Below are 20,531 nucleotides of genomic sequence, written 5' to 3'. Positions count from 1 at the left end.
ACTTGCAAGACAAGCGCTTGGAACTACTGGACGAGACATAGCGAAGAGCTGAGAAATTCTAGGGAACGGCTGCCACGCGAATCTTTAGACTGGTTTTATTTTTGTTTTCTCCTTTTATAATCGACGAATCCCTTAATCTTTTGTAGGGTGACTCAGATTCATCAGACGATGATGAAGATGGAAAAGAAGAAAAATATTTTAGGGTGAATATCGATGGAACCACAGCAAGATTCAAGCTGACGAAGGAAGAGTGGCAAAGAATTCCGATCAACACGTTCCCAAGCGGTGGCCGATTGCTGAGTGGGGACTGGACCAGAATCTTTCTCAGCAAAGTCAAAGAAAGCAACCCATGGTGCAGTTTGCGCTTCAAGAATAATCACGTGAGATCGGAAAACTCCCGCAAAATCCACTCAGCAGTGTTCTTCAGAGGAGGCGCGGAATGCAAGCGTCCAGAATGCAACGTCAAAGTGCGATTTGTCATCCGGAAAGAGAAAGGAAAACATGTCGACGTGACGTATGTTGGTAACGTGTGTCACGACAGCCAACCTGGCGGAACTGACGCCACAAGTGACAAGAAAAGAAGGCAAGTTCGCCGTCCGCGCATGCCTTCCGACCCGTATGAGTGAGTGAACGTTTGTATCAAACACTTGAGCATTATGAATGTAAGAACATTAATATTAAGTTTGAATGTCTAAGAATAGAATATTGATCACGTTTCTACCCCATCACTCTTGTCGTCTGGACTTGGGATTTCGTTTGTTATAATAATCTTTTCTTTATTGTCAATATGGATTTACACAGAGAACTATTTGTATGTATTTTAATTTTTACTGATGAATCTAGGTATCAAATTATCTGGTCAAGTTTTCAATCTTCCAGACTATTGGTTTAACCGTTTCATAAATGTCATGTATGACGTACTAACTAGTTTGTTCACAAGGAGTGTTTCAAAATTAAGATTAGCTATATGTTTTGAATTATACCATAGGATATTGTCCATATACAATAGCCTTTAGCGAGTGTTGCGTTTTGATTGGTTGAAAGCCTTACGTATTTTTATAACTATTAAAACACGATAAGTTTTTCATGGGTTACCTTCGTACAGAAAAACAAGAAGAAATATTGTCCATGTTTCTACGGCTCATATTTTCTGTAACAGTTAGATTTAACAAGATTTTGATCGTGTTTTTGTAACCATAGAAGCACGGAAAATGTCCTCGCTGATGGAGGACAAATGTGGTTACACTTGCGAATACGATACAGTCTTTACAGTCGATGGAATTTTAGTGTATTTGTAGTTTTGTACTTGATCTGGTATCTAGGCCATACATTTTAATTGAGATTTATAAGAACTTTATTCTTGACAATTACTAGTATTTTTGTAACTTTCGAATGTATTCAGTCATTAGCAACATCCAATATATATATCTTATTCTATGGTTTTACGTATAATACGCGCGGATGTTTTGCGAGTTGCGTAGTATATGTAAAACCATCGAATAAGAGATTTATTATTCCACTACAAAAAGAGTTTAATTGTTTTTTGGCTTTTTTTCTGGTAAGAGTGTCGAAATACCCCCGTTATTATCTGTCCTTCAGTATATAGCGTCTGCGAATGACGTAAACAACACAGCCGGAGAAATGTCTTTGTCCGTATTCGCTGTGTTGTAAACCGGTCAAACCAGGACACTACAGTGTATTACGGTCTTCTATTTTGCGCGTTCTCTTGACCTTATTTGGTGAAATGACATAGTAGTGGAATAATAAAGTTTGTTAGTTCTACTGTAAAAACCGGTTTGGCGGTTATCCGTACAGTAAAAAAACCTTTTTAACGCGCGCGGGCTCATCTGTTTCAGTTCTTTCTTATGGTTTTCTTTGCTGCTAATTAGAATAGCTTAGAGCGGTTTTCATTTGAGTGTCGAAAGTAATTGCGTTTTTGCTCTGGTTTTGCATTACTACGCTCTGTGATCTGTTGATAAAACTCGCGCCACTTTCTCAACCAATAAGATGTAAAACCAAAACCAATCGTGCCTCGCTTACACGCGTTTTCCCGCGCTTGGTGTCGGTTACATGTATTTGCTTTGAATTCTGATTGGTTCATTCCACTGTTTGCTCCTGTTGTGATTGGCCAAAATGGCGGCCGAAAATTCAAATAAGATTTAATTAAAAACGTGTACCAACACTAGAAAGAGCACTTTTACTTTAGTAGCCCTGCAAAATTTCAGCATACCAGGTGTAATATCAGCTGAGAAAATGTAAGTTGAAAAATGAAAAGTTTACAGACGTTTGTATGACGGGGTATGACGTATACCCCCAGTCATACAAACGTCTGTAAATTTGTCAAATTTCTACATTTCCTAAGCTGATATACAACACCTAATATGCTGAAACTTTGCAAGGTTACAAGAGTAAAGGTGCTCTTTCCAGTGCTGGTATCAGTTTTTCATTCAGTTCAATTTTAATTCGTTCAAATCTGTTGCCGCCATTTTGGAGAAGGGTCTATTACTTTGGTGTTGGTTTTACGACACTCGATTGAAAACCGCTCTAAGTTGGATAATAAATCTCTTACTAAATGTTTTGGTGTGTAGTATGGCTGTATGTTTTTACCCGTCGTTTGTATTTTGACTGCGCTTGCGGACATCGTCAACATTATCACAACTCGTAAAAATATATAGTAATACTACACACCAAAACATCTAATAGGATATATATATTTATTCATACTCGGTTATAAAAAGAACGTTTACAACGCAGACGACAGAGAGCTGACCTTCCTAATTGAGGAAATAGCTGAATGTCGAAACAAAGAGCGTACCAGTTTGAGTCGTTTTCATATTCATACGATTTGGAAGAGTAACCATTTTCATATTGGGAAATATCTATTTAACCTTTGTTGTTTCATTTGCATCATCTTACTAACTGAGGGCGCTTTCCGTTTGGCTGAACATAAAGAAAAACAAAAGCAGAGGAAAATCAAACCGAAGATTTTTAATTTTGTAGGTTGTCTGTCGTTCAGTTGCTTACGTTGTTGCCGTTCGTTACCGTTATTATTGTTTTATGGTGGGTACAATCAACTGGGAAATACTCTTGCTTTTTCCACCTGAAAATTTTGGCCAATGAAATCAGGATTTCTTCGTCGGATGGAAAGCCCCCAAATTAATAATTAATTAGATTGCATTTTGAGTTAAATGTTAAACTGAGGTTAACAACAAATCATTAAAATTTATTTAGTTCCATTTAAGCCGTTCTTAGTTCATTACTTATAAATCGCCACTTCAGAATCTGAGAAGCCTGGTACGAGTGACGGATTGTGGGATCGTTTGCGGGGACAGAAAGAAAAACAAGGCTCGTTGCAAGAGTGCATTCATCAGTGTTAGTTTTTCTTGGGGTTACCCACGTCCTGTTTAGTTTCTACAGTGAAACCTCGATTTAACAAACCTCTATACAACGAAGTCCTCGGTACCAGCCCGGCCTTTTAAAATGTATGGAATAGAACCTCGATATAACGAACCAATTTCCCTTACTAGTCCCTTGGCACTTTTACCGGGGTTCCACTGTACATCCAAAAGAACTCTGCCATCAAAGCTGACTGTAGTCAAGACTGCAAAACACTCCATACTTTTTGCGTTGTTGGTCGTATCAACGCGCGGTTTTTGAAAGGAAAATATGGAGCGAGTGAGGAAATGATGCCGGAGAGACCCTCGGCTCTACCTCTCCGGTACCGGCGTGTGACGTTCCTGAATTTCGAGAGAGAAAAAAAAAACGACTGTTTTGCACTCTAGCTACTGCCGCAAGTTTTCAAGTCCAACGACCCAAATCCCCTTACTTATACTAGACGCTCTTTTGTTCCTGGAGTGGGGAATTACAGACCCAGATATATTTTCTGGCCGCAAAGACTGCTCAGTTCACAAACCGAACTGGCTCACAAAAACAAATAAGCACACATGCACCCTCCACATTAATCAGTTTCCGATCGTTTTTATTTGTGAACGAAGATGTTTTTTTGTTCGGTTTGTCCTTCTGTCCACACTTGAATCATTCTCTCCGAAACAGAGAATTTGAAAAACGCTGCACAACGAGGAGAGCTTCGAAAACCGAGAGCCATCATTTACCGTGTAGACCTCAAAAACGAATGAAAACGGAAAAAGAACCACCGACTCAACACATCGGCAGAAGTCACCAGCAAAAACCTTATGTAACGTCTCTGAAACGAGTGAAAACAGATACGTGGACTTCCAACTTCCATTTGTAAAACCTCTGTTTTCAAGTGAAGATCAGATCAAAAACGGATACGTGTGGATGACACCAGAGTTTGTCAGACTTTTTTTACGTTTCCTTTCGTGAACTGGTTAGTTTTTAGTTATACTAAGAAACATTTCTACACTTTCAAAAGCTGCGGAGTTTCGGTACGCTGTATGTCCCTGCTATGTTCCACGGATTGTAGATTAAAACAAAAACATCAAAGACTGTTATGAAGATAGCGGAGAACTAGAAACAATTAATTTCCTTGTCAGGCGACCATAGCAGTTTTCGCTGTCAGGGTAACTGCAGGTCGAACAAGAAGCGATTAGCGCGTGTAAAAATGTTCTGGTCCGTGAAAACCCCTCAGCTGCGCTTTAATATCTGGTCCACATGTAGTGTCAACACTCATTCAAACGTCTCAGTGAAAAAGAGGCTAATTATACTGTATCGAAGTGGATTTAACTTGCAACCGTGGCTCTTGCATTCTTGCATCTTGCATATTTGCATGGATAACGACTACCCCGCTTAGTCCGCTTAGCCTCACGTGCAAGCCAACCACTTTCATCTTGATCACATCTCCCTTCCTTTACCCACCATTCAATGTTGTTTGGAAACTTAAACGCGTTGCAAAAGATGTCGTGTTCCTTGCGCTATCCATCATTGCACAAGGGGTTAAGGGGACGGCTGGTCGAACGAATTATGACACTTACTTGCAACCAGTGACAGTATGTTGTTACACTTTCGTATGTTGTTACACTATAGCTTCTCCCCCCCCCCTCCCTCCCTTTCCCACCACAGTTGAGGGGGGGGGGGGAGGGGGGTGGTCGAACGAATTATGACACTTGTTGTAGTTTCAGTTTCATACCAACAATATGAATACGTTCTATTCCCAATGTATGGCGGCGTCACCGTCTTACCGACGCAAAATTCCAACCATCCCAAGATCTCACACGTTTTTGCTCTCGCCCCTCGACTGGAGCTTCTTTCCCCAAGTAATACACCTTCATATTACAGTTACATTATCCTATTACTGATCAATAATTCCTGCTGGTAGTTTGCCCCATTCACGTCATGTGATCAATTGAAACCATTCAGACTGCATGGGAGAAAAATATCAGTGGTGAGCTATAATAAATATCATGAAGTTACTAACTTTCTATCATGAATGAGGTGATCTGATTGGCTGCGCATGCACTTCTCATTATCAGTTCATTGAAGGATAACGAGAAACGAAAAAGTGCGGCTACTCGCGCTGTTTTCAGCTGCAAATATTACTAAGTTAATGAAACAAACTTTCCATTTCAGGGCGGTTTTATGCAGAGTGTTGTAAAACTCAAGCCGACGTAATTACTTTACAATGGTCGTAAACCGCAGAAAAAAAACAATTTAGGGCCTCTTCATATGATCCCAGTTACCGGGATGGCTCGGTAAGCGGGATGAATTTTGCAGTCCGTTCATATGGGAAATTTCATCCCGGTTACCGAGATGAAAAGTGGTGACGCGGTCAATCGAGCGTGACATTCTCCGAACAAGCCCGGCAAGAGTTTTTCATTTTTACGGCGGTTCTACAAACCTCAAAAGTATTATATCTTTATCTCTACTACGAAAAGGAATTATTTTGAACTAGAACATATCAGAAATAAGCCGTAATAATCAAATATATCCGTTCTAAGACGCGAATGTTTGGTTATAGACTTCATCCCGGTAACCGGGATACCGTGTTCATATGAGAAAATTTTCGTCCCGGACTCCCGAGATCTCGGTAACCGGGCTGGCCCGCCTTCTCATATGAACACATCGAATTTTTTACAAAAGAAATAAGAATGAGGCGAGATCTCGGTAAGCGGGCTAGCCCGGTCAACCGGGATCATATGAAGGGCCCTTAATCAGAACTCGAAGCAAAGACATGCATTCAGCGCCAAGCGCGGGAAAAAGCGTGCGAGCAAGTCACGATTGGTTTTGAACTTGCTTCTCATTGGTTGAGAAAGTGGCGCGAGTTTCGCTAACCAAAAGGCAAATGCAAATTACGTTCGACATGTAGTTGAAAACAGCTCTATATCAGATAATGATACTAAAACAAATAGGGTATGGATTTCTATGCATGATAATATATACGGGCTGTGCCCTCATCATATACCAGAACAGAAACTCCGAGCTCATATTAATCTGCTTGTTGAAATACACCTTTTGCCCTTCATTCACAGGAAATACATTTTCATTAGTGTTAAGAATTTTATCATTAAAGCAAATGTGTAATGATTGTACGAAGATAGACAAATGTTTTAATTTTCGGTGTTGTCAATAAGGGGTTTTACATAGAGAAGGACGTTCATTAATGCGAATATCAGTTCAATTTAATGGAAATAACAAACTTTTAAGAGAATGAACAAACATTGGACGCTTCTTAATGTTCTTTAACGAGGAAAAAAAATTCATTTCAACAGAAATTCAGTCAGCGTAACAATCAAGCAAGTCTTAGCTCTATCCTACAACTCGATCAACTCCCAAATTCAAACATCGTGGTATATGTAAGTCTACATCAACTTAAACCACGCTGCAAATTTCCTGGCAATTATCGTGTTCACGTTTCTACCCTTCTCGCGGGGATCTTCAAACGCCCTAACTTTCCTTTCACGATGCTCATTTGGGATACGGTTTCGACGAACGCTGCGCTCCATTACTGCGAAACCAATGTGCACATGTACAGCATTGTTTTTAAATTTAAGCATCAATATAAATCCATTGGAAAATGAGTCAGAAACCACGTAGCTAAAAATCTTTTGTAGTTGAAATTTTATTCGCGCAATGGAACATTAACCCTAGGTCAGTGATGAATCTTCATTCTCACTAAAGAATGCTATTTTCGATAAAACGCTATTTTAATTGGCCTTAATGAATCTTCTTTTCGATGCAAAACTCCTTAATGACTCTGCCACAAATTGAAATGTTTCATTTTCTAGTTAAACTGATTATACATTAATTTTATTGACCAATGTTTTCGCGCCGATGAAAATTTATTTCCTGATAATGAGGGGCAAAAGATGTAATTAGAATTTGTGAAAAAAAAATGTGACGTTATGTTTTAAGCCTGGTGAAAAAATGAGAGACGATTTCTTTTCAGTGAGTGACAAAGACTTATATTACTTGGAAAAAGGAAATCCGAGTTTCTCAACAGGAGACAAAACTATGATCTTCCAATTATGTGTTTTATTGGCTACTCAAAGTGACATTAAGCAATGAAATGTTGTTCTTTTAAAGTTCGGGACAGTCAATTTTCAATCAATTTTCAAGGCATGGAACTGTTACCTAAGTTCAATGATTGCGTATACCTCGAACTATCCCTTGGAATCAAAGAATTATGGAACCTGTACTGATGTAAAGTTGCCCCTGTTGTTACCGAAGCATTAGGAACTGCAGCTATTCCAGGAAGACGTGACAGAGGACTACCCGTGCGTCAGAAAACTTACAGCTGTGCTGGGAGGGCAGCGAGGTTCCTCCACCTCCTTACTGCCACCTAACTGAATAAGAGAGTCTTCCTGGGGATGCTGCATGGATTCTCAGCTATCAGTTCAAATTTAAACCATTTCACAGTTATTAGCTAAACTTTCAACCATTTTTCAGTTATCTGTTAATTATGGCGGATCTCAGATGACTTTTACGTGTCACGTGTTTTTACGGTTTTGTATCGTATCAACGATGTCCCTCACATTAGCCGAACAGTGCCGAGTATCATCCGAAGATTTCCGAAGAACTTTAATTCAAGTGATTCTAATCTCTTTCAAGACTTTACGAACACTACTTGCCATCTTCCTAAGACGTTACGACTTCTCAGTAGACAACTTGTGAGAAATTTGATGGCAACTTTTCCTCCAGGAATTTAATAGTTATTGGCAAGGTATTTTCAAGTGAAATTCACACTTAACTCCAGTAAAGTTGAAACATCTCAGCTAACAATTCTCTTGACATTTCAATTCTCAGCTATCGGTTAATTAAAATTGCCATTTCTCAGCTGACAGTTAAAATTCTGGCTGAATTCTCAGCTATCAGTCAACCCCAGGGACAGGAACAGGGAGTGGTTTTAAGTAAGTCCTTCCCAATTCATAACCAAGTTTTTTTTATCTCATATAGGAATGAAATTTTACCATTATCATGTAAATACCCATCTAGTAAGAATACAAAAACGCGTCTCACTTCCCGATGGGATTTTCGACCAAAAATCCACTTTGGAATTTCAATAATTTTTAGGCGGCTGAAACGACAACAGCAACACTATACCACACACTTCTTATGCCCCAGAAATTCTTACCGCAACACGGCTGACTACCTTCGAAATCACAACCAGAAAACTCCAGTAGGAAAGACAAATGGATATCTTTGGTCGTTCCGAATTCCAGAGAAAGGATAACAATATAACAAGGTATACATAAATTTTGAACAATCTGTTAACGAAAAGTTGAAAGTTTCGACCCCTTTGACCAAACGCAAAGCGCCCAAGTTGCTTCTAAGACAGAGGTATATGTGCCCAGTTTATGACTGTGCGGGAAAAAAACAGACCTTAGCAAGGGCATTGGATTACAGAAAGAAAACTGGGGGTAACCAAGCATTTATAATTCTAGACTTTTGATTAAAAGGGATTTGCTGAAGCAAAGACATGCAAAAATTACAGAGAGATTTAAGGCTCGACGTTTCGGAGTCATCTTGATTTTTTCTCCTGATAGTGGAGTAAGGATGACTCCGAAACGTCGAGCCTTACATCTCTCTGTAATTTTTGCAATAATTCTGGAAAGCGTTAAAATACAAAACAATGTATGGCATTTTTCCCAAATTGAAGCTTAATTATCTCGCAAAATGCGTGGTTACCCCTAATTTTCTTTTCGTATACCAATACTCCTGCAAAAATCTTCTTTTCCCGAGAAGTGCACAAAACGGTCAAAACGGTCTTTGTTTTAGAAGATACTGCCGTAAAGAAAGCCGAGTTTCTGGGACCATCGTGAGATGCGCAGAACATATGCACAGTAGCAAAAGGAAGTACCGTCCTTAAAGGGATGGAGTCAAACGGAAAAAATTAAATGGAAATGAAACATTCTAAGCACGTATTATTCCAAAGGAAAATAGTTACACATCTGATGATTATGGAACTTCTGAAACCCTTAAAAATACAGTTTTTCTATCATTTCATTCTTTCCTTTTCTTAACTGTATATAAAATATTGCTATTTATTCAACTAACGCCAATGACGGACTGAAGTCATCAATTCAAGTTCACTTGCTAATATAAAACCAATTAAATATAATGTAAAACTATTTTAGAAAAAACTAGTAATTATGTATAAATACCAAGAATAAATTCCACCTAATTCTCCTTGACAATGAAGTACTGTCCAATGGCTGTTCAAGTACAATCTATCTAAATAAGTTTGACCTACAATCGGCCCAATATACCTTTATAAATTACCAGTCCTACAATAGGTTAGCTCTTGAAACGATGCGATTTCAACCAATTATTGACCAGACTGTACGGATTGTATTTCTTGAAGTGGGACGCTTCTTTAAAATAATTACTTTATCTAATTGTCAATGTGTTAAGCACAGACCACTGTTTAGACGTCCCAGTATTGAACTGTCGTGCGAAATATGCATTTGACAGTTTGAACACAAGCTAAGTACTTTACGGAATTAATCGCTAGATTTTTATCAAAAACGATGAGGTCAAATTTTGCAAAAATAGAATGGTCAGATTAAGCATAAAATGCGTCACCCTATGGTTGGCGCTCGTAACCGCCTCGCCTCGCTAGAGTTTTTATTTTTATTTTTTTTGGCAGTGTGTGGCAATAACGACAGACTATTTAAAATGCTTGTGCTACCTGCACAACATAATTAACTACACACTTGACCAGTTTGAAAAATAATTGAATCAAAAATTGCTCGGACTGCCAATTTGGACTCAGCTTACGAGTCTCGTCCAATTTTTGCAGTCCCTAAATTTTCCAAATTGGACCAACAGTATAAGTCCTATTACATCTACTAAGCTGTAAACAGCCAAACACAGTTGGATTTTCTGTGACGTAATATTCCCATCTATTTAAAGACGACAATCAGGAAAAACATTCTATGAATCCAACGATTGAAAAATGTCAATGAAAAACATTTCTAAGGCCCTGTTCAGCCTAGGTGCCCGTGCCAGGGCTCTGCGCCCGGCTGTGTTCACAGAAGTTCCCGAGCACAGTGCTCGAGTACGATTCTCTCTGGGCACTAATGTGAACGCACCCTTTTATCAAGTATCCACGCCAGAATTCGGGAACAGTGTCCGTGCCCGAGTCCAAGGTCGAGACCTTGTATTCAGGCGGCAAAGTAGGCACCGATTGCCTGTGTGCGCGCTTTTGTATTTTGTGCCAGACCCTGATGGTAGCGCTCGGGCACCAAGTGTGAACATAACATAAGAAGGACGTTGTTCAGACTTCATGATGCCCATCGAGGAATGGTTTCCTCTTTCGCCAATTTAGCGCCTACCATTTAGTTTAATGTACTGTAGAGTGGCATGAGGAAAAAGCGCGGGAACTGACAAAATCCTGTTCAGAGCAGCTCTTGTTCTCAGGAACGGTGCCCGAGAACTACAGTTTGAGGCAGTGCACGTGCTCGGGCACGGTGCCGAAAGTTTTACTGGGGCACCAAAAATCTATGTTCAGACTAGTGCCAGTGCACGAGAACCGGGCACGGTCAACGAGTCTGAACGGGGCCTTAATATCCATTCAGTCGTGCAGATCCTGGGGCATGCGCGCACGGCGAACTTGTTTTCTTCTCTTTCCACTTGTGGCGTCACTTCCGCTAGGTTGGCTGTCGTGATTCACGTTGCCCACATACGTCACGTCGACATGTTTTCCTTTCTCTTTCCGGATGACAAATCGCACTTTGACGTTGCATTCTGGACGCTTGCATTCCGCGCCTCCTCTGAAGAACACTGCTGAGTGGATTTTGCGGGAGTTTTCTGATCTCACGTGATTATTCTTGAAACGGAAACTGCACCATGGGTTGCTTTCTTTGACTTTGCTGAGAAAGATTCTGGTCCAGTCCCCACTTAGCAATCGGCCACCGCTTGGGAACGTGTTGATCGGAATTCTTTGCCAATCATCCTTCGTCAGCTTGAATCTCGCTGTGGTTCCGTCGATGTTAACTCGAAAATATTTCTCTTGTTTTTCGTCTTCGTCATCATCGGATGAATCTGAGTCACCCTAAAAAATGATTAGTACGTCATTCACCGATTACGAAAAGGGAAAATTTGACAATAAAATACACTAAACTATGTAAGATGGTTTACGAGTTACAGTGTGTGATGGCTTAAGTATCTGTCTCTTTTTAATGCTCGGCCTCCTTGTAAAACAGTTTCGTAAAGATACTGATTGGAAACCTGAGGGTCAATCAATCAATCAATCAATCAATCAATCAATCAATTGATCAATCAATCGATCGGATCAATCAGTCAGTCAGTCAGTCATTCGGTCAATCAATCAGTCAGTCAATCAGTCAGTCAGTCAGTCAGTCAGTCAGTCAGTCAATCAATCAGTCAATTAGTTATTTAGTCATATCAATCAATCAATCAATCAATCAATCAATTAATTTCTGTCCGTCTGCCTGTATGTCGCTCTCGCTCGCTCTCTCTTCGCCATACGAAGGGTAAAATTAAGGTTTAGTTATTTAAGGGAAGACACAGCCCAAAGAGACCAATGATAAAATAATTAATTACCGTTTCATTAAATCCATTTCGCAGGAGATTTCCCCTCAGTTTAGTATTTTCTACCATAACCCTTTGAGGCACCGTGTCAACCTGTTTTCGGAAAACAAAAGAACTCGTTTATGTATGTATCAAAACTTTACAATAGGCAAGTGTTGACGATGATGACGACCACGATGACGATGAAGGTGATGGGGATGATGATGATGATGATGATGATGATGATGATGATGATGATCATTATGAAGATGAATCTTTATTTGAACACGATAGTACAATCATTAAAATAGTAACTGTATTCCATGGAACCATGATAAATAATTGAATGATAATTAAATAATGCAGAAAACAATGACCCATGTCACACAGATTTGGCTTGCTCGAATGATCCTTAACCCTGAAAAATGCAGGGCACTGGTTCTATCCCGGAAACACAACACAAAGTTGTCGTTATTCGCTGAAGGGGAAATGGACAGCAAGTTACTGGAATCGAGTTGCTTGGTGTCGTTATTGACGACTCTCTCATCACCATAATCAGAAAGAAAGTCGGAAAACAGCTACATTTACTCTGCCGGCTAAGTAACATATTGTCATATTAATGTCAGATTTTTTTGACAGCTTTTGCAATTGTTATATATAGGATTAAGAAATTCTCTATTTTCCTTTCCTTTCTTTATGTGTATTTATCTACTGCGCCTCGTGGTTTTAAACACTACCTTTTCTGTTTTGCTCGAAATGCTCGGAGGATATATTTATTGCTTGAGGCCTAACCAGCCTCGCAAACTCAAGGGTAAATAAATTGATTATTATTATTTAAGGCCAGTTCGGTTGGCATATTTCTAGTCACTGGTGAGTTCAAATCAATTTACATTACCTTTGAAGCAGCAGGAACCATGATAACTGACGGTCGCTGATTTTTCACCAAGTCCAACGCAGGCAACTGAGGTGAATCTTGAAGATGACAGGGGCAATTACAACAGGGCTTTAGCTGGACGCCTATCTCCTGCGCTGTTAAGGATCTGTGGGTACCACTGTACAGAGATAACCCTTGGTAAGGTGGAAACCCTCCTTTGGATGCCATGGGGACATATGGCATCATCCCGTAAATACTCGACTGGTAATCGGGTAATCCCTCGGGCGCGCCATTCTGTTGAGGGAGCTTTTCTGCATAGGAGTAGATGCCATTGACTTTAATCCCTTTGGACCCTGTTCGATTATGAAGCGCCCTTTCATTGGTAATCTTCTGATAATACAGTGCTTCACGATCATGATTACCGTTCTCGTATACCGGAACGCTCGTGTACACGTTCATGATCTGTTCTTCGAAATTTCCCATAGAAACACCAGTATTGCCTGCAGACGTCTTGGCAACAGCTGTTTGATCAGAAAGCATGTCGCTTGCCTGGTTAAAGGATATGTTGTCGTGAAGACCAGTGCTGTTGGTCGTGCTTCTTTCATGGAGAAGCCTGTTCCCATTCGTTGTGGTATTGTATTCACTCATAGTTACATGCATAATGCTGTTGTCAAGTGGAAATTCTTCTGACATTGTGTCCGTCTGGCCATCCGAATAATTGCCCAGATTGTCATCTTCGTTGCATTCACCGTCATCAGAGGCGGGCTCAAGCTTAGGATAACCACTTGTGATGTCGTGTAGTGAATACATGATGATTGTTGACGGCTCTTGAAATGTTTCTAGCACATGCGTATAGTCTTACACCTCCAGCGAGTACTGGGCGAGCTGAAGCAAATACAGAGAAGGAAAAAAAAAGTAAGATCAGCGCGGCATTTGTCAAATAATGATGGTAAAGATAAAAGCGTATAAGTAGTACAATACTGCATGGAATTTATAATAAATTCATAAGCCAAATTTGTGAGGTAGGTGTTTTCCTCTAAAGCTTTAAATCTCAGAATTGGGAGAGTCGACAGCACTAAAATTTAATAGGGATATTGGCAGATTGTGGAATTACGTCAAGATTGTCGTTTTACAGGCAAATCGCGATATATGGATACATCAACGAATTGACAATTTCTTGGGTCAAGTTCAGTGTACATCCATCCCCAGTAACGGTAATTATCTATAGGTGAAGCCGATGTGTCTTGAGTACTCAAGACAGAGGTCACTGTTTTTCCCAATACGTACCGGCCTAGGCCACTGAATAACCTTTTTATTTTCTCCACAAGTAAACAAGACCCAGGTCTTGCAACCGATCACACAATAAATTCGCCAGGGTTCGAGGGCAAGATCGAAAATTTACGCCCGGACGCTGCCGGAACCAATCAAATTGGATGATTTACATAATTCTGCCCGCTCGCGCACTGCGAAAAAAATATAAATGTATTGTCTTCAGCTGTATTAATTTAAACGGTTTCTTCGCAAAAGGAAAACAGGTCTGACACGGATAATTGAAATGCCGCGTTATTTCTTATCACCAAAGAAAGGCGTAAAGCTCTTTATTCTTTATGGTCACGTGTTTGCCACGTGACGCAAAACCATCCGCGTTTTATCGTCGTCCGTAATTTATCTTTTATTTGGCCTTTTTCTGTTCCGATTGTAACTGACGATCTCACCAAGCCGTATATCAAATGGCTCAATCACTGAATCGTCGCGTTCAGTTCACGTTTTCATATAGCTGCCATGATTCTTAATCCTTTTTTCAGCGATCGTTGCAAGCAAGGCAATTATTCGTTTAAACATCATTTCCGCCGTGATGTTTGCGCTCCTGTTCTTCAAACCACAGAGAAGAATGAGAACACCATTTCTTTACATGTAAAACCGTTACCCAAAATTTTTGTGGAAAAACAAAAGAACTGAATTAGGCTCAAAACGTATCCCTCAAGACGAAGTCTGAATTTTTTTTTTTTTTTTAGAAAACGAAACAAAACTCTCAGTTTCCCGTTCTTTTTGTTTTATATATTTTTCGGTTTCTTGCTGAATTATGACTGATATGACACTAATACGCCAGCCAGTACAGAACACTAAACAAGATGGTTAATATTTAAGAGTTTCGGTTTCTGCGGAATTCCGGAAAGATATTTGGGCCAGTTTTGACGTGATATTTGCTAAGCAAGAGAATAATTCAGACGCTGTTAATATAGATTCCACAGCTAATTTTAACGAGTATCAATTAATTGAAAATATTTTGCGAAGCGAAACTAGATTGGAAAGACAACAGTAATAATTGAAGTCATTTCATTTTTTATGCTTATTGGCATTGAGATAAGTAAAAACCCGTGATCCCAATACATTTCACCACATGATCTGACTTACCGGAAATCGTTACGTACAACGCAATTTCTTATTTGAGAGGCAATGGGAACGAGGATGCAATAAAAGAAACACGTGTTTAAGTCCAAGGTTTAAGTATTCGAATTATCCTGGGTACAGATAACTATATTTTGCTTTAAATATTGATCCCGAGGAACAAATGGGGTGATGAGCCCAGCAAAACGTTTAAAACTCTCAAAATAGGAAATTGCGTCGCACGAAACCGTTCAGTCCGCTGGGTCGTGCATGCAATGAAACGTATTGGATCACGGGTCATTAATTATTGCACTATCAATAAACATATGTCAAAAATAAAAAAGACTACAATCAAAACTGTTGTTTTTCCCATCTAATCCCGCTTCGCAAATATCTTTAGTTAATATACCTTGAAAATAGCTCTGGAATATAGATTAAATAGCGTCGGAATTATTTTCTTTATCAAGCGGAATCCAAATGGTAGCTGTGGCATTGTATCCGATCAATATAACTAGTGAGCCATTACTAATTTTAGGTAAGAGCAGAAGTTACTTGCCTCGTTGTAAGCCACCCACGTTTGAATAATTATCAGGAAGTAATTCCGGAATAAATCCATTCTTTTCTATAGAACAATCAAACTTATATCAAGGGCAACTACCCCTGAACACTTCACATAAAAGGCGAGAATTGAAGAATGCAGTTTATCTCGAGAACGGAAAAGCGCACAGGAAGCAAAAACTGTCAAAGAATGATTATGCCCTCGGGGGGTCACGTTGGAAATATTCGGGGAAACTAAGAAATATGAATCAAGATTAAGTGATTCATACATCAATTGTACTTTCACGATGGGCTCCGGTTTTTGGGCGAAACTGAAACAGTTATGTAACAAGTGGAGCCCTTTGTAAATAAGAAACCGTAATTATTCACCTTGGAGGTGGGAATGAATTCACGCCCGATAACCATCGTTTGATTTGCATCACAATATATTTCCTACGCATTCTGTAACTTACTTTCGATGTGTTAAGATACGTTAAGCTAAGAAACGATCATGAAAATGTTGAATTTCAAACTGATTATTTGATTACCGAGTTTCAATTTCTAATCTCAATCGTGGAATTTGATTCCGTGACCCTAGCTTGGTAATGAAGTCAAAAACGCAACTAGTGTCAAGCCTACAGTTTTCTTTAACCTTCCTGTACGTCCTAATATCATCTGAATCTGAGGTATTTGGAAGTTTATAAAGACTACTAACTGAATTTTGTTTTCAGTAGAGTTATTATTTTTTTCAAAAGAGACTCGGGAATATGAGGCACTGAGCGCATTTTGTCTAAGCTTGGGAATTTGCTATACACTTATGCAATACGTAAATTAGCTAAACTCCCAATAGTACCCTACTTTGACATATCACCAACCTGAAGAGCTGTTAAACAATAATACCCGCCATCTGAACGGGGATTGCTTAACACCACAAGCGTTGTACACAAAAGACTGAACAAAAACACGTCCAAAACGTACCTTAATTTCAGATTCAAGGCATGCACGCTGTCATCAAGTGAACATATTATGCGTGGTGTGACACCTACGGCAGCCCGATCTTGACAGTCGTACGGAGGAGGTTTGGGTCGAGGCGCCGACCTGTTTTACAGGTTTGTAACAGGGTTCTGCCATTGTTTTTTTTTTTCTATCATTTTATTATCATTCTTATACAAAATTTCTCATTACAGCCTAGTTAGAAAACTACATATAGAAAGGTGATTTAAATGTAGAATTAGTTTTGCTAAACATTCATGCCTCCGTAAAACCGCAAATACTGATAAAACTGAGAGGTCACTGATCGGCCAGACGATACCAGTTCAGTCTTCAAGTTTGGTTACAAAATGTTGAGAAAATAATCGGAAGAACAAAACATAAAATGGAGATCAAATATTGATTTTTATTTGTAATTTGCTTCAATACTTAAACTTGCTCGACCTTAGCGTAACGTTTCTTTTCAAGATCGATGAACCGAATATTACCCGACACTATATGACAGACGGCTGGGGTCCTAAATCAGTCGCAGACAATATACCTTTCATAATCTGTGGCGTCCTATGCCGAGAATTTGCATCAAGTACTTTCACTGACATGCCGTAGTGAAGATTCCAAAGAAATCATGACTACGAAGCTGAAGGATTATAAACCCATCTGTAATTACTAACTCTAATGATTAATAACTCAACGCGGGAAAATGGCTCATTGTTCGTCCAACACAATACAATGTTTAATATTAATCGAAATTTATGATTACCACTGTCGAAATTTATGATTACCGAAATAATCGAAATTTATGATTACCACTGTCGAAATTCAGCACCTTGGTAATGACTTAATATATTATCACGACCAGCTGATTGTTCCTTCAACATAATACCTTATTAATGATAATTGCTTTCAATATTGTCGCGCACATATTTCAGACAACTAAAGATGACATTTACAGACGTTCTTTTCGTTGATTAAATGTGCCAACAAAGAACTATGGTTAAAGGTCAAATTCAATAATTGAATAGGTGACGTCAACAATATCTTCGCAATACCCGAGTGCTATTTGATGGGAATGGAAAATTCTGGATGATAGACGGCATAGTAATCAGAAAAACAGGGTTAAAAGTACGAAACAACAGAACGACTCGACTTCGCGTCGCACTAACTACGACCAGCTACGATTTAGGACAATATATACCACACAAATCTCGTAATTCGACTGCGATCCATAAATTTGCATCCCCCGCAGTGCAAACACTGTAAATATAATCTGACTTGGTCGTAAAAACTTTTGAAGACGTCGAGTTATATACTTCAGGGAAAGACTAAAATATAAAATTTGGAATCGAAAGCTGACACCCAGTCCGAAAAAACTGATCACCAATGTTTCTATTTCCAATGGAATGTGATCCCAAGCTGTATCCGATGTCAGGTCTAACTGATCATGAACGCTACCGCATGCTGACCACAGCATGCATGGCGCGTTTAACTTCCTGTTATACTTCAGATTTCGAGGAAATAAAGATTGGGAAACGGCGGCCTTCTAGCCGCCAAATGTACGATATTTTTCGGCGTGGTTATTGTTCTATATTTCATTAATAAACAAAGAAAAGACTGCAGCTAAGAAAATGTCTCTACGGTCATTAAAAAGTCGTGAGGTAATGCTCCGCGGAGTTCCTGTTTGACGCAACTATAACTGCCTGTGTAACGAGACATAACTTGTGGGCGCTTAACTGATATACTGTTAATTTAACTTTGAAATACTCACAGTTATTGTTGGTAACGTTGTAGACGGAGTATACAGCGACAACTCAACAGTTGCAGAAACAGAAATTAAAGCGATGAGAGTTGTAATGACGGCATCACAAGGGTGAGATACTGACTGCGGAAGTGGCCAAGTAACCACGTGCGCCCCAGGGGATTGGAAAGGTATATTTAATACCACCGGTATTTCTGGATTGGGTATTACGAAAGTTAGAGAATTTGGGAAAGACGGTAGGGGACTACTGCTAACAATTCCTGAAAATTAATGGTAAAATGACAGATACTGAGAGAGAACTTGGAAGAGCCACGAAGTTATCTGAGCTTAAATGAGGACCACGACATATCTTCAGCAAGCACTAAAAGGGCTAACCGAGGGTACGGCCTCGGGTTACAAATCTAAACTTGAAAGGGAGAATAGATAGCTTAAAGTGCCTCAAAATAAAACAATGTAGCCTGGATAGCAGGCGTAATCGGAGAAAGGGATGGGGAGGGAGAAAAAATGAGAGAAGAAAAAAGGGCGCCTGGTAACTGAACTATAAAAATATCAAGGAAAAATTGCGCCATTGATCGTTTACCATTAGAACCATGCAAACTTACTTGTACTGAAATGGCGATGCAACGAATTAACCGGAAAAGAATGTTCAGATCAAGCAAAATAAAGCTAATTGTAGAATACAGGGGCACTTATTTAAATCTCATTGTATAAGAATAGCATCCGTTGTGTTATGCCTCGTTCTTCAAAACATGCCGACACATGTGCATATAAACGAGGTGGACCAAAGAGGCCCTGTATTCTATAGTTGCTCCCAAAATAACAACTTGAATTGGAGCGTGAAGAAGTCTAAACCAGAAAGGCGCATAGATGCATACACCAAAATGTTCCCCAAATAAAAATATTTGCAAACGACAAGGAGGAGAATATGCTCAAGGTCACTGGGCCTTAGTCTGCTTCGGTATTAAGATCACTGGGGTTTATTACCAAAGCAGACAGTTTTTCCGTTTCGCCGGGGAAAATAAGTTTGATATAGTTGCCTGCTCCTAAAACCAGCGTAAAGATCTCGAAGCTTCGATTCTCCAGTTAGTATTTGTTTTAAGAACATCAAATTTCCTCGGGGCAACTATCAGCGTGAAAGTACTTCAACAATTATACTCCCAATTTTTTTTTAAAAAATAGAATCTCTAGCTCATGATCTGATTGTTAATTGGAAGGCCGGTTCACATGATATCGGCATGACTTTGAAACTAGCACGTGCTCGTCCCAGTTCCCTCCATCGTTTCAACCTCGTTCCCAGGGTGGGGAGGTAAGCGACCCTGGGAACGAGGTTGCATTGGTTTACGCGCGTGATACTGGCTGTTGCTTCTGATCTTTCCGCCGTTATTTCGCGGCGGAGAGAAGCGACAGCCGGAAATACGTCTGCGTTCGCAGGCTGACGTCGTTGCTCTATATAGATAAACCAATGAGATCACTTGGGCAGCTGCACTGAATCGAGATTCTCTTGCTAGTCAGAGAGCTAATGATGGCGGAACATGGAACGTGATGACTGGTCCTTTCATATTTCTTTTAGTTTCAACGATTTTCTTTCATGATCAGAATTACATTCTAGATCCTACCGCCTTAAAAATGGTTTAAATTTCCCGCTTAAACCCAAGGCGTATAAGTGGTACAATCATCGAATTAAAATGAACTTAGTGCTGTGGACTGAGAAAATCGATGATACTCGATCAAATCAAGCGATTAAGTGATGAAAAAGTGCAACACTTCTGGAAAGTGGCATAGAAATGAGAAAGTTACAAGTACCACTCATGATCATGTAGCATACGAACGCGAATTCAATATGCACAATGTTTTTAAGCCTCTTAAAATAAGAAATTGCTTCGCTCGTAACGATTTCCGCTTGATGAAGTGTATTGGGATCACGGTCACGCCTACGAGCAAGCTCACTATTTGGTCAGCCGCGAGAGGATATAACGGTAGCGGCGAGCGAATAGCCTGCGTCGCAGCTCTAAATTAAGGTCTTGAGTGACAAATCCG

At 39.7% G+C, this 20,531-nt stretch overlaps 2 protein-coding genes across 7 annotated transcripts in view; one reads left to right on the top strand and one right to left on the bottom strand.

The window, feature by feature from the left end:
- LOC146484040 (uncharacterized) overlaps positions 1 to 3,241 on the top strand; it is a 14,988-nt gene extending 11,747 nt beyond the window's left edge. For all 4 annotated transcript variants that reach the window (XM_085105357.1, XM_085105353.1, XM_085105354.1 and 1 more), the window contains exon 4: positions 147 to 3,241. In XM_085105357.1, coding sequence (XP_084961483.1) covers positions 147 to 626 — 480 coding nt within the window. In that variant the 3' untranslated portion in view covers positions 627 to 3,241. The remainder of the gene's footprint in view (positions 1 to 146) is intronic.
- Positions 3,242 to 9,318: 6,077 nt separating this feature from the next.
- Positions 9,319 to 18,661, bottom strand: LOC146484039 (uncharacterized). Of its 3 annotated transcripts, none has more exons than XM_085105351.1 (4): positions 18,504 to 18,661; positions 12,845 to 13,708; positions 11,983 to 12,063; positions 9,319 to 11,470 (listed from the first exon to the last, which is right to left on the bottom strand). In XM_085105351.1, the coding sequence occupies exons 2-4, from the start codon at positions 13,631 to 13,633 to the stop codon at positions 10,991 to 10,993; spliced, it is 1,350 nt and encodes a 449-aa protein (XP_084961477.1). In that variant the 5' UTR covers positions 13,634 to 13,708; positions 18,504 to 18,661; the 3' UTR covers positions 9,319 to 10,990. The 3 variants fall into 3 exon arrangements, with proteins under 3 accessions (XP_084961477.1, XP_084961478.1, XP_084961476.1); XM_085105352.1 differs by lacking the exon at positions 18,504 to 18,661 and adding an exon at positions 16,727 to 16,844; XM_085105350.1 differs by lacking the exon at positions 18,504 to 18,661 and adding an exon at positions 16,624 to 16,782.
- Between the last annotated feature and the right edge of the window lie 1,870 nt (positions 18,662 to 20,531).

This window comes from Pavona decussata, unplaced genomic scaffold (genome assembly GCF_977016875.1).
Source record: "Pavona decussata unplaced genomic scaffold, jaPavDecu1.1 SCAFFOLD_37, whole genome shotgun sequence".
In the NCBI taxonomy this organism is placed as follows: Eukaryota; Metazoa; Cnidaria; class Anthozoa; order Scleractinia; family Agariciidae; genus Pavona; species Pavona decussata.
Note: the sequence above shows the minus strand (reverse complement) of the source record. Positions and strands in the feature narration are given on the sequence as shown.

Bases quoted from the DNA above. Each gene is read 5' to 3' on its own strand.
- LOC146484039 (XM_085105351.1), bottom strand. From the start codon at position 13,633: ATGTATTCACTACACGACATCACAAGTGGTTATCCTAAGCTTGAGCCC. The intron at 12,064-12,844 runs GTAATGTAAATT...TTCCGAAAACAG, and splicing joins TGGTTCCTGCTGCTTCAAAG to GTTGACACGGTGCCTCAAAG. The intron at 11,471-11,982 runs GTAATTAATTAT...ATCATTTTTTAG, and splicing joins GAAATGGATTTAATGAAACG to GGTGACTCAGATTCATCCGA.